This window comes from Pezoporus flaviventris, unplaced genomic scaffold (assembly GCF_033815535.1).
Source record: "Pezoporus flaviventris isolate CSIRO_AGI_PZ_B2104156 unplaced genomic scaffold, CSIRO_AGI_Pfla_v1 ptg000031l, whole genome shotgun sequence".
NCBI lineage: Eukaryota > Metazoa > Chordata > Aves > Psittaciformes > Psittacidae > Pezoporus > Pezoporus flaviventris.
The window spans coordinates 56121037-56134685 of NW_026892579.1; the positions used below are offsets into that span (position 1 = coordinate 56121037).

A 13649-nucleotide genomic window follows, 5' to 3' on the forward strand; every position below is an offset into this window, starting at 1 on the left:
AAACTGGATCCTCCTGCATCCCATATCCATATGCCAGCAGCCTGTGGCCACCACAGCAGGCTGTGCTGAGAGCTGCTGGGATGGACTGGGAGATACTTGGCTGTGCTGGGTGCTGCTGGGCACTGCTGGGCTGTACGAGACATTACTGGCTGTCACTGGCCATTGCTGGGTATTACTGGGTGTGACAAGGCTGTGCTGGGTGCTGATGGGTCTGCCAGGTGGTACAGGGCACTACTGGGCATTACCGGTCTTTACTGGGTGTTACCGGGTGTTACTTGTCTGCACTAGGTGTTACTGGTCCGTACTGCGTGTTCCTGGGCGCTGCTGAGGTGTAGTAGGTGTTACGGGTTTGTACTTTGAGAAGCTCATGGGACTGTCAGAGACGGCCATGGGGGAGCGGTGGGATACTGTGGGGTGTCAGGGGGTGACATGAGAGGGATGGTAGGTACCACGGGGGTGTCATGGGGGGAAATGGGTTGTTGGGAGGTGCAGGGGAGTGCTTGGGGATCCCGAGGGTCCCAGGGGTCACGGGGTGGCCGGGGGATCTTGGGGGGTCACGGGGGTCACGGGGTTACTCGGGGCCGTTCCCCCCCGCCGATGTGCGGGCTCCCGTCGCCACGGCAACCGCGCGGGCAGGTGGCGGGGTCCTGGGCGCCGGCCCCGCCCCGTCCCCCTGTCAGTCAGGCCTCGCGCAGCTCAACCTGCTGGGGGCATAAGCCCCGCCCCCATCGCGAAGCCCTGCGGCGATTGGTGGAGGCGGCGGGCAGGCCCCGCCCCCGCCGCGCAGGTTTGGCTGAGAGGCGATCGCGGAGCGGCGGCGCGGCGGGTGCAGCCGGAGCGGGAGAGCGGCGGGAGCGGGAGGTACCGGGGGCGCCGGGCGGGGTCGGGCGGTTCCCGCACTGGCGGGTCCCGTCTTGTTGCTGCCGTATCGCGACGGGTGGGGCGATCGCGACAGGTGCATGTATCGCGACAGGCCCGTGGTGTCGCGACAGGAGAGGGGGGAGAGTGCCCATGTGGCGCCTCGCGCAGGACTGAGGGGCAGAAAGGCTGCTTGTGGCTCCCACCCGTGCATAGCTGGTCACCTGTCACGACAAGACGATGGTGTCGCGACAACGCAAAGGGTTCTCCTCTGCGGGGTGTGGCGATAGGGCCGCCCCGCCCGAGGGGGCCCGGCTTCTCGGTCGGCCTCGTGTCGCGACCGGGTGCGGAGCAGCAGGTGCATGGGGGGCGGAGGAGCCGGACCCGGGGAGCCGTGGCGCGGGCGGGGATCTCGCCGGGCCCGGGCCATTGTTCCGCGGGGGCTCCCGGGCGACCCAGCCCCGCCCCGCCCGGAGCATCCTTTGTGCTGGGCGGCACCGGGCTTTGTCTGCTGGGCCGCTCCGGGGAGGCGGCCGGACTCAGCCCCCCCCTTCCCCGGTAACCGGGTAGCGGGCCCCACCGCCGCATCCCCGGGGCCGCCCCTCACCCCGGCGCCCCGTGCCTTTCTGTCCCCAGCACCCCGCACCGGGGACCCCCCACCAACCTCAGTCTGTACCCGGGGACCCCCCATACGGTCCTGGGCAGGACCCCCCGCCCCCGGCTGGCAGCCCCCAAGGGCTCGGTGCCCGCCGCGCCGCCGGCCTGCCGCATTGACGGCTGCGACGCACCCACCCGGCACGCCCTGGGCTGCGACGGGGACCCCGCAACGGGGCCGGGGGATCCCGCCGGCCACCGGCACCCCTCTGCCGTGGCAGCCACCGGGTGTGGCCGTGCCATGTGCAGTGCCAAGGTGCCCGCGGGGACCGGGTCCGGCTGCTCACAGGCCCCAGCATCCCGGGCAGCCGGTGCTGGTGGAGCATCCCTGGCCCCCACCCGTTGGTTATGGACCCGCGACTCCCCACATGCTTCCCGGGGTGGTGGCTCGCTCACCCCACACCGGAGCTTGTCCCGACCACGGGGTGGTCGGTGAGACCTCAGCAGCAGGGCAGGGATCCCATGTGCAGTGCTCCAGCGGGCACCCAGCCTGGCCGTGGCCAAAACGGAGTCAGGGCTGGGCTAGGAGGGTCCTGGTGGCAGTGACCCCCTCAAGAGGCATCTCCCGGGTGGGTGGGGATACCAACCCACCCACCAAGGGCAGACAAGGGTGGTCGTGGTTTGGTGTCATCGGTGGTGCTGATGCTGCCTGGGAGGGACAGTCACCGTGCCCAGCCCTGACAAAGGAGGGTGCGGGGGGGGGGGGGGTTGTTGTTGTCACCGGCACAGACAAAAGCGGGGGATGGTAGTAGAGGGGCCATGTCCGTGGCGGGTGCAGGAGCAGCCCCCAGCCTCGCCGCACAATGCAGCTCTCTGTATGCAGCCGCACCACAGCCCCACCATCCCGGCACAAAGGCCAAGCCCAGCAGCCGCCCAGGCCCAACAGGTGCCCCTTGGCAGCCCCCGTCAGGGCGGGGGTCTCTTTGTCCTGCCGGGGTCACAGCTGTCCCTGGCCAGCAGCCAGCAGGCGCTGGGGGGACTGCAAGCCCCACGAGATGGCCGTGCTGCTTTGTGTGCTGGGAAGAGCCACCGTGGCCCGCCGCCTCCTGGTGCTCACCCAAGGACTGCTGAGCCGGGGGCTGCTGCAGTGGTGGGGTTGGCTGGGGGTCCCAGAGGATGCTGCACCACCCCAGTGCTGCTGCCGTATTTCTGCCCTGCCTGGGGAACCTGTTGTCTCACTGAAACCTCCTGCTTGCCACACCAGCCAGCAGCCTGGTTCTGGCTGTGCCACCGCACAACAGCAGCTCACCAGGGCATGGGCGGGAGCCCCGGTGTTACCAGGGCAGGCTGTGCTGCTCTGGCACAGCAGCAGGGCTGAGGGACAGAACCCCTGAGGATGCTCAGAGTGAGCTCGGGGTACCTGTGCCAGACTGGCCATAGTAGGCATCTTGGGGACCAGGGTATAGGACCAGTGTGCCGACTGGGGCAGTTGCTGGAAGTGCTAGAGGTGGGAGGCACAGGGGTATCTGGCTGTGTCCCTGAGGAGGGGTCAGGAAAGGAGCCTGTGCAGCATGGTGGGGGGATCACAGCGGTGGTGGCAATGGTGTGGGCAGCTCATGGCAGCCAAAGCCACAGGCAGCATGTTGAGCTGCCATCCCTCATCTGTGCATCATGTCCAGCCCACGCCAGGCTCACCCTTGCCTGTGTACCCACAGCCAGTGCCTCACCCCATCACAGATCTGGCTGGCAGGGGGGATGTGTCTGGCAGTGTGAGGCCATGAGACAGGCCAGGCAGTGCAGGGCCCCAGCATGGGTCAGGTCCCACCCTGGTCCATGCAGCACCAGGCACAGTGGGTGCCCTGTCCCTCCATCCCACCCGTGTCAGGGGGCCTTGCCCATGCCTCAAAGTGAGAAATGCTACAGCACCAGGATCCAGAGCAGGCTGCCTCCCCACACCCTGCCGTGCTCCAGATCCGTCTGTCACAGCAACCCGCTTTCATCTTGGGGTACGATGCACCACCTCCCTCCTGCACCCTCATTCCTGTGCTGTATCAACACTGTCCTGCCTGGCCCACCCGTGCCCTGAGGTCCCATGGAGGCTCATGGGGGCAGTGGACACCACTATGTCTCCCGTGGTCCCTCACAACACCAAGGTCAGTGACATCTTGCCACATCCTATGATTCAATGATCCGGGCTGCTGATGCAGTCTCACAGGTCTCCAGGTGGGGCTGCCTCCTTGTCCCCCCATCCCTGGCAGTGCAGCCGTTGGTGTGAGTGTCAGCAGCTTTCCCAGGTCCTAGGCAGAGCTGGGGGACAGATACAGGGAGGGGTGCCAGTGCCCAGTGTGCTGTGCATAAAGTTGTTGCCATCCCATCTCCATCCCTATGGGACCCGTTTTCCTCTGCTCACCCTTGTCAGCCAGCACAGCTGTGCAGGCAGCAGCATTCCTCATGGGGTGGGGGCCGCCTTTCCCAGGAGCATTCCCTGTGACAACGGGGCTGCCTGCAGGACCCTGTGCCAGAGTCAGAGCAGCAAGACAAGGCACAGGCTGGTACCAGGCTTGCCCATAGCAAGGCTGGCACTGCTGCATGCAGCCCCAGGGCAGGAGCCATCCCAGGAAGGGCTCCCAGTACACAGCCCCAGTGTGGCTGCATCCCTGTAGTGGGCACAGCCGCTTGGCTTCCCTGGGCAGCTGCTCCTACCCATGGTGTTGGGAATGCTCAGCTGCCAGGCAAAGCCCCGCTCAGCCTTGATGGCCACCGTGGCTCCCAGACAGCTCTGGGGAAGCTGTTTGCTGCCCAGCTGATGTTCTGCTGGTGGCTGGGAATCCCTGGCATGAACTCAGGACAGTCAGAGCAGTTCCCTGGCCACAGCAACTGCGTGGCCAGCCCCTCACCACAAGGGACCGTGCCCCATGGCTCAGCACTGGCCCCAGCATTGCAGCAAGGACAGCGTGTGCCATGCCTGCGTGGGGACCTGGGGACCGCTCACACCAGGGCTGTGGCTGGCTGGGCAGTGCCATGGTGCCCGCATGCAGTCCTGGCCTTCATCTGGAGGAGGAGAGAGCTGCACTGCCTGGCCCCCATGGGCACAGCCCTGCAGGCAGCACTGGGGTGTCCCAGGGATCCCTGCATAGGGGTCTAGGGGTCCCAGCCTACCTCGCAGTGGGAGGTGCTCCTGGGGTGCCCATGCAGCCAACACATACTGTCCCTGCTCAGACGGGTCGATTGTGTTTGACCTTCATCTACCACATGAATTATAGATTGTATCTGGGGTTGTCCCTCTCTGCCAGGGGGGCTCCAGCAAAGCTGGCAGTGTGCAGGGCTGTGGCACAGAGGCACTGGCACCCTCCATGCCAGCACTGGCCACCCTACAGTGCCACCAGGACAAGGCAGGCAGCCTGCCCCAAGCATGCATTGTACCCCTGGAAGAAGCCCCAGCAGTGTCTCCTCTGCACGTGTGGCACCCACAGCAGGATGTGGCCCCCTCTTGCACCCTCCGCTGGGGTGTGGGTCCAGCAGCCTGGATGCGGGCGCTGGGACCATGGGCTGGGCAGTGCTGGCCAGGTGCAGGTTCACGTAGCCAGAGCAGGGGGACTCAGAGCACCCAGCGCCCCTCCTCTCCACGGATTTCCTGGGATAATCCAGTGTTGACACAGCCCGGGGTGGGGATGGGCATGGCAGACACACAGCGGCGGGGCTGCCTGGAACCCTGCCTGTCTGCACCAGGTCTCTGTGCTGAGAAGCACGACTTGAGTTCCTCCACACTAGCCTGGGATGTCCAGGGAGGGGTGGGCAGTGGGGATGAGACCCCCCCTCGCCCTGGCCCCAGGGGGCTGCACGGGACAGGAGCATCCAGCAGCCACCCCAAGGCTGATGTCTGTCTTCACAGCACCATGCTTGCCAACGCAGCCACCATGCGGATCCTCATCAAGGGAGGGAAGGTGGTGAACGACGACTGCACGCTGGAGGCAGATGTCTACATCGAGAACGGCATCATTCAGCAAGTGGGCCGCGAGCTTATGATCCCTGGCGGGGCCAAGGTCATTGATGCCACCGGCAAGCTTGTTATCCCTGGTGGCATCGACACCAGCACCCACTTCCACCAGACCTTCATGAATGCCACCTGTGTGGATGACTTCTACCATGGCACCAAGGTACTACCTGGCTGCAGTCTGCCCTGCAACCTCCGTGTATGTGCTGCCTCACCCTAATTCCATGCTCACAGAGGGCTCCATGGCTCCTGGGGTGCCGCAGCGTGGTGGTGTGGAGCACCCAGGTTGCCCAGAGAGGCAGTGGATGCGCCATCCCTGGAGACATTCAAGGCCAGGCTGGATGGGTCTTTGAGCAACCTGATCTAGTTGAAGATGTCTCTAATCATTGCAAGGGGGTTGGACTAGATGACCTTTGAAGGTCCTTTCCAACCCAAACTATTCTATGATTCTATGATTCTGTCCATGTCCAAGGGGGATGCTGGGCAGGCAAGAGCGTTTGGCAGCCAGGCCCCACCAGTGGGAGCTGCATGGTTTGAGCAGGCTCTGCCCTGGCGCTGTGGGCAGCATCGGCTCCCTGGCAGCCTGGCACAGTGTCCCCACGTCCCCATCCATCAGGTCCCCTTGCTGTGAGCATCCTCCTCCTTTGCTGGGGCATCTGGTCCCCAGATGGAGCCCTTCTGCTCTCTGCACACCACCAGCTGTGTACCCCTGAGCCGATGCTGCTGTCACAGGACAGAGTGGAAGATGCACTGATAGCAGCAAGGCTGCCATGGGGCTGCTCTGCAGTGCCAGCCCAGCCTGGGACCCTGTGGTGCCATGCTCTGGGTGCCACTGCCAGGGGGTGTCAAGGGGCCTGAGCAGTGCCAGAGCCAGCTGTCTCCAGCACCCCACACAGAGCAGCCATTGTGCTGGGCCAGCGCTGGCTGTGCTTGGCCCTGCAGCAGAGGGGCTGGGGGGTCAGTCACATGCTGCAGCACAGTGAGGAGCATGGAAATGTGTCAGAGGGAGGGCAGGGTCTGGTGCAGTGATCACAGACACCCAGTGCTATGCTGCTTCCCATCTCCATCCCAGGATGATGCCTTACAGCACCACACCACCACCACTGGCTGCCCCAGCCTGTGAGGGCAATTGGTAAAGGAGCTTTGGGGATTAGCCGGGCTGGGTGAGCTGAGGACACCAGCGGGTGCGACCATGCCTCTCCTGCCACCCATGTCTGCCATGCCGAGGGGCTCTCCCTGCAGCCCAAATCCAGTAACTGGTGCTGTAGGAGGCAGTCGGTGCCATGGTGGGTGGTAGGATTTTGGGTCTCCAGATGTGCCATGCATTCAAGATGTTCTGGTGCAACTGGGCAGCCACAGGCACGGTCAAGGTGTTGCAGTGGGGGTGTTGCACACCAGCGTGGTGCAGGGGGATCCCTCCGGCAACAGAGCCTGGCCCAGGGGATTACCCTGCTCCTAGCCAGGCAAGATTAGCACTGCCTGGTGGTGTGGGCAGCAGGGGTTAAATCCTGCCCCTTCAGCGCTGCTGTAACCTGCAGGCAGCCCTGGTAGGAGGGACAACGATGATCATTGGCCATGTCCTGCCCGACAAGGAGACCTCACTGCTGGACGCCTATGAGAAGTGCCGCAGCCTGGCCGACCCCAAGGTCTGCTGCGACTACGCCCTGCACATGGGCATCACTTGGTGGTCACCCAAGGTGAGTCCATTTACACCAGCAGAACGTGGCTTCAGCCCCCGGGAGCAGCTGCTGTGTCCAGGGCTAATTCCAGCCCCACTGATCCCATTAGCGGCTCGGTGGGGTGGTCTGAGCCCCCAGGCTGCCTTTTGAGCTGCCTTGATCCAGGCTCACTGGGGCAGGAGGTCCCCATGGGGCTGAGCCCAGATCTGCCATGTCTCCCCCTGCTGTGCTGCCTCTCCCGTCCCGGTGCAGGTGAAGGCAGAGATGGAGACACTGGTGCGGGAGAAGGGGGTGAACTCCTTCCAGATGTTCATGACCTACAAGGACCTGTACATGCTGCGGGACAGCGAGCTCTACCAGGTCTTCCGGGCCTGCCGCGATTTCGGCGCCATCGCCCGCGTCCATGCTGAGAATGGCGAGCTGGTGGCTGAGGTGAGCAGTGGGGACGAGGGGTGCCCAGCAATGATGGGCACCAGCCATGTGCTTGGGGCAGGCAGAGCCCCCAGTGTTACCTCCATCCTGACAATCCCCTCTGTTCCCCAGGGAGCAAAGGAGGCATTGGACCTGGGCATCACGGGGCCAGAGGGCATTGAGATCAGCCGGCCCGAAGAGGTAGGTGATTGCTGGTGTCCCCGAGTCACCGCACACATGTGGTTGGGGTGTTCTGAGCCACCTTCATGGCCACCATGTGCCTGTCTGTGCCATCCTGCACCCCTATGCACACCAATCCTTTCACCACCCATCAGTGTCACCAAGCCTGACGCTGCACCATGCCCCAGCCAGGGCATTTTGCCGTGCCATGTGTCTCACTGCCTGCTCTCTCCGTAGCTGGAAGCCGAGGCCACGCACCGTGTCATCACCATTGCCAACAGGGTGAGTAGTCCCATGCTGGAGGTTGCACTGAGGTCCCCTCCATGAGAATGCTGGGTGCGTGGCGCACAGCAGTGCCGGACTGCAATGGGCATCCCACCTCCTTGTGTGGTTGGAGCATCCCCCTTTGCTGCAGCTGGCGGTGGATGCCCTGGTTCCATCGGGAGACCCCACTGTGTGCATGGGGAACTCCCATGGAACTGGGGCACCACAGGGACAGTGACGCTGACACCCTCTCTGCAGACCCACTGCCCTGTTTACCTTGTGAACGTCTCCAGTATGTCCGCAGGGGATGTCATTGCTGCTGCCAAGATGCAAGGTAGATGGGCACGCCCAGGGTGAGATATGACCCTCCCCCAGGCTGGCAGTGGGGTGGGATGTGGGCATACAGGTAGTGTGTACATGCAAGTGTGAGCACTTGTGGTGTCACAGACATGGAGCACACGTAGGGATGTGGGCATACAGCAACAAGGACACATGGGCAAGGAGCACATGCACGGACACAGACATGCCCACAGACATGGGATACACATGAGGTGAATGTGGGCACCAGGAAGGTCACAGGCACGAAGGGATGTGGATGTGGGCACACGTAACATGCAAAGGCATGGATAAGCATGGCACGTATGGGTCTGTGAACACGCATGGGCACTTACACAGACAGGGACACAGGAGCCCGTGGGTGCATGTGGGGACGTGCCCTTTGACACGTGTGCACGTGTGGGCCCACAGGAGCTCAGCTTGCAGACATGGGACACAGACATGAGCACACGTGTACACACAAACACGTGTATGTACACGCCTGTGCCCCACACATTATCCTCTGCCCCCACAGGGAAGGTGGTGTACGCGGAGACGACCACAGCACACGCCACGCTCACTGGGCTGCACTACTACCACCAGGACTGGTTCCATGCTGCTGCCTACGTCACCGTGCCGCCGCTGCGCTTGGACACCAACACCTCAGCCTACCTCATGAGCCTGCTCGCCAAGTGAGGCACCCTGGGTACACCCTCCCCACAGGCTGTGCTCCAGGGCAGCTGTTGCTGTGCTTGCTGGTGCTCTCCAGGCATCCCTGATGTCTGCTCCCAGGTGCTGTGCCACCCAGCTGCCCCGTCACCCCAGCACCACGTATTCTGGCACCCTGCTCTCCTGGTGCTGCACTCTCCAGATGCTTCAGCCACTCCTCTCCTTGGGCTAACCCTCAGGCACTCCACATGTCCAGCACCTCACTTCTTGGGCACCCGGCTCTCTGGGTGCCTCACTTCCCAGACATGCCCTGAGCACCTGGGATGTTGGATGTCCCATTGCATGGGCACCCCAATTCCTGGGCACCCTGCTCCCTGGGTGCTGAGTTTGGCACCCAGGGAGTAGGTGCTAAGGTTTCCAGGCACCCCAGTGCATGGGTGCCACAATCCCTGGGCACGCCACTCTCTGGGTGCACCACTCCCTGCGTGCTGAGCTCCCCAGGCACCCCACTGTATGGGTGCCCCACTCCCCAGGCACCCCATTACATGGGTGCTGAGCTCCATTGGCACCCCATAGCATGGGTGCCCCCCTACTTAGGCATCTGGCTCCCCAGGCAATGAGATTCCTGAACACCCCCTGATGTTGGTGCCCCACTCCCTGTGCATTGAGCTCCTCAGGCATCCCACTATGTGGGTGCTCCATTCCCTGGGTGCTGAGCTCCCTGGGCACTCCACCACCAGCTGACTATGGCCGAGCCACCCCGGTCAGGCCATCAGCAGCACTGCCCTGTCCTCCTGCAGTGACACTCTGAACATCGTGGCCTCTGACCACCGGCCCTTCAGCACCAAGCAGAAAGCCATGGGCAAAGAGGACTTCACCAAGATCCCCCACGGCGTCAGCGGCGTGCAGGACCGCATGAACATCATCTGGGAGCGAGGCGTGGTACGAGGGTCCCACTCCCCTCTGTGCCCACAGGCCCCCCTGAGATGGGGCTGCTCCCTGGCTCTTGGGGGGCTCAGTTTGGGGCCAACTTGGGCTGAGCTGGCCCCTGCTTTGGGATGGAAGGTCCTTTTCCTGGATCCCCAAGATGACCCATGGGGTGTGTGACTTCCGGCATGGGGCCAGCAAGGTGCTCCCCAGTGCAATTCCATATGTCCCTGCAAGGGGCATGGCCCCAGCAGCACCTATGAGGTGTTTGGGGTGGGCAGTGGTGCAGGGCTGGGGGCAGGATGCAGCCCTGCACATCCTCACCCTACTCTGGCACCAGGTTGGGGGCAAGATGGATGAGAACCGCTTCGTGGCCGTGACCAGCTCCAACGCTGCCAAGATCCACAACCTGTACCCCCGCAAAGGCCGGATCATCCCTGGGGCTGACGCCGATGTCGTCGTCTGGGACCCTGAGGCCACTAAGTAGGTGCAGCCAGAAGGGGGGCTGGGAAGTGGTCCTTTGCCACCAAGCACCCCCTCACCAACCTGTCCCCCCACCCAGAACCATCTCGGCCAGCACCCAGGTGCAGGGGGGGGACATCAACCTGTACGAGAATATGCGCTGCCATGGGGTGCCCCTGGTCACCATCAGCCGTGGGCGCGTGGTTTACGAGAACGGCGTCTTCATGTGCGCCGAGGGTACTGGCAAGTTCTGCCCGCTCCGCTCCTTCCCGGACTCTGTCTACAAGAAGCTGGTGCAGCGGGAGAAGGTATGGGGGGCACGGTGAGGGCCGTGCGGGGCTGTGCCGGGGCATGGGGCAGGGCTGCTGGTGCTGGGAGGATGGGTCTCTGCTGCACCACCGCGGTGCCACACTGTGCTGTGGTTGGTACCAACCTGCAGCATGCCTCATGCAGGGGATGGGAGAGGGCAGCAGCAGCGGTGGGTCCTGAGGGTGGTGTGCAATGGAGGACCCCACCAGCTCCTGCACTTCCCTGGGTCCTTGCCTGTGTGCTGGCTGCATAGAGGGTTTGGGGATGTTCAGCCTGCGTGCTATGGTGACCAGTGGTCATACCAACACATGTGCTAGGCATCGGGGCCCTCTGCAATGCTCTTGTGCCAGGCTCTCTTCCATTAGCTGGGTCACCCCTCTGCAGCCTCACGGTGGCCCCACATGCCGCGCGGCAGGGACATACACGGCTGGGACGGGAGGGCCTCCAGGACATGCACCCTCTGGGCTGCAGGGCAGGTCTTGGCCACACTCGGAGACTGCAGAGGTTGCACTCTTCCTCTCCATCACATGGGGGGCTTGGCTACTGCTGCCATCCCCATCTGCCTCATTGGTCCCAGGGCTGCCCAGGGGTGACACCCAGGACCTCCAGCAGACCTTGGTGTTAGGGACCCCTCTGTGCCCCCCTCTGCACCCAGCTGCAGGGAATGCACTGGGTGCTTGATGTGGTGCCAGTGCTGTGACAGAAGGGGACAACTGGGGTGTGCCAGAACTGTCATGGGGAGACAATGGCCAGCACTGGGGGGACGTGTCCTCAGACCCCATCCCTGGGGTGCCTGGCTGGAGCCATGTCTGGCCAGGGACAGCACTGGGGGACACCAGCACCTTGCTGCGGGAGGGGTTGGCTTAGGCATCACCATGGGGATGGGGGTGAGGGGCTGTGCCACCGGGGTCACCTGCCTCCCCCAGCTGCTGCCCTGGCACCTTCTGCACCGGGAGCCCCGCAGCCTGGTCACACCCCGTTCAGTGCCTCCCCACACCACAGCCCTCTCCCCACACCGTAGCATGCCCTGGACCCCTTTCTCCTCCCCACACCCGGCTGATCCGCACCCCGCCATAAGGCACGGGCACTCCTAACCCTGCTCATGCCATAGGGCACACCATGCTCTCCCCGCACCCTAGCCACAGCCCCTCACCCAGCACAGTGTGGTGCCCACCAGGCTGACCCTCTCTCTCTGCTCTTTCTTTCCCTTCTGGCAGAGTTTAAAGCTGCGGGGTGTGGATCGCACCCCGTACCTGGGGGACGTGGCCGTGGTTGTGCATGCTGGGAAAAAAGAGACGGGGACGCCCCTGGCCGATACCCCCACAAGGCCCGCCACACGACACGGGGGTATGAGGGACCTCCACGAGTCCAGCTTCAGCCTCTCCGGTAAGAGGGTCCGGGCAGCCCCGGCTCCATGTCCAGCCCTGACCCAGGGCCTGCCCCCAGGGTGTCCTTCCCCTTTCCTGGGCCAGGAGCCATGCCATGCCCACGCTCCCATGGCAGAGTAGGGAGCTGACCCCATCCCTGGACCCGTTCCTCCATGCACCGTCCATCTCGTGGCTGCACCAGTGGGGCTCCAGCTGGGCACGGGGTGCCAGGCAGCAGGGTTGAGGTGCTGTCCAAACACACATGGCGGGTATCCCATGCTATGTGCCAGGCTGGACCAAGCCTCATGGCGTGTGAGGGCAGGAGCAGGGCGGGCTGCACCCTGAACTGCAGTGCTTGGCTCCTGTGGTGGCTGTGCTGGGGCTGGCAGCCTCTGACCATGCTTCCTGCCAGCATCCCACTCAGTGCTCTTGGCACAGGGCAGGATGTCAGGGCCTTGTGGGTTGTCAGCATTGGTCCTGGTGCTGCACGAGGCACTGGTGCTGCAGCACGTGGCACAGCCTAGGCAGGAGCAGGGCTGCAGGGGAGCCGGGGGATGCAGAGCACCCTTAGTCCCGTGGTGCTGGCATCCCTGACGCCTGTTCGTGCATCTGTCTGGCAGGTTCTCAGATCGATGACCACGTTCCAAAGCGAGCTTCGGCCCGGATTCTCGCTCCCCCCGGAGGCCGGTCGAGCGGCATTTGGTAGAGCCGAGGACCTGTCCCCCAACTGAGGACCAGGTGCCGGCCACAGACCCCCCGGCTCCGGCGGGGCTCCCCTCGCCCCGGGGGGCCGTGCCTGGCCCCCGTCCTGCCCGCAGGGCCGGGCTGTGCCGGCAGCCGTGTGCGGTGGGCTGGAGGCCGGGAGGCTGCAGCCCGGCCAGCGGGAGGGGACGGGGGCAGCGAGTGAGCCCCCCCGGCCCTTTTCTGTTTGCACGTTGGGTTTGGATCAGTGAATTTTTGACTTGTTTGTGCATCACGTGGAAATACTCTGAAGTGGTTTGTGTCACTAGCATTAGGGGAGAAGCAGGGACACCCCCACCCCCCCTCCAACCCCTGGGCTGACCCCCTCCATCCCCACACCCCTTCCAGCCCCACGCGTGAGCCTGCACAAGTGTGATACTGCAGCCCATGGGCACACAAATGTGCACACCTGTGCATCCCTCCATGCAGAGGTGTTAGCACACTCCTCACAGCCATGTGTGTGTGTGTGTACACGTGTGTCACCCGTGTACGGACTGAGATGCTCACAGCACACATGCACATGTGTGTGCATTCCTCCATGTGAAGCACCAGCAGGCTCCTCACCACCTGTGTGTGTGCACACGTGTGTCATGCTATGCACGGTCTCAGACATACACATAGCTCTGTGCGTGTTCTCAGTGCCCTGTTCATTGCACACACATGTGATCTCCTTGGCAGGTGTCCACATGCACACACATCCCTCCGTGCTGGGAGCCATGTGGGATGTGAAATATTCCCCATGTCCTGTTCCCCTCCTCGGTGGGTCCCTGTCGGGGGGGGGCGGGCAGGCACAGGCAGTGTGGGGGTCCTGTTCCCCCCTAGGTAGTCAATATTGGCCGTTTTAGGAACCCGCGGTACGTCTCTGTTTGCTCATTAAAG

General features: G+C 63.8%; 1 protein-coding gene across 3 annotated transcripts; it reads left to right on the forward strand.

Moving 5' to 3' along the window:
- Positions 1 to 784: 784 nt before the first annotated feature.
- DPYSL5 (dihydropyrimidinase like 5) lies at positions 785 to 13461 on the forward strand. 3 transcript variants are annotated; one of them, XM_061461240.1, is made up of 13 exons: positions 787 to 861; positions 5345 to 5609; positions 6985 to 7143; positions 7378 to 7557; positions 7669 to 7737; positions 7954 to 7998; positions 8239 to 8314; positions 8831 to 8987; positions 9765 to 9906; positions 10232 to 10374; positions 10454 to 10661; positions 11880 to 12048; positions 12650 to 13461. In XM_061461240.1, the coding sequence occupies exons 2-13, from the start codon at positions 5349 to 5351 to the stop codon at positions 12733 to 12735; spliced, it is 1695 nt and encodes a 564-aa protein (XP_061317224.1). In that variant the 5' UTR covers positions 787 to 861; positions 5345 to 5348; the 3' UTR covers positions 12736 to 13461. The 3 variants fall into 3 exon arrangements, with proteins under 3 accessions (XP_061317226.1, XP_061317224.1, XP_061317225.1); XM_061461241.1 differs by having other exon boundaries at positions 10232 to 10370; positions 10450 to 10661; XM_061461242.1 differs by lacking the exon at positions 11880 to 12048 and having other exon boundaries at positions 785 to 861; positions 10232 to 10370; positions 10450 to 10661.
- The last annotated feature ends 188 nt before the right edge of the window (positions 13462 to 13649 follow it).

Excerpts from the sequence above, each read along its gene's own strand:
- DPYSL5 (XM_061461240.1), top strand. The coding sequence starts at position 5,349 with ATGCTTGCCAACGCAGCCACCATGCGGATCCTCATCAAGGGAGGGAAG. Across the intron at positions 7,738-7,953 it reads AGATCAGCCGGCCCGAAGAG|CTGGAAGCCGAGGCCACGCA; the intron begins GTAGGTGATTGC and ends CTCTCTCCGTAG. Across the intron at positions 12,049-12,649 it reads GTCCAGCTTCAGCCTCTCCG|GTTCTCAGATCGATGACCAC; the intron begins GTAAGAGGGTCC and ends TCTGTCTGGCAG.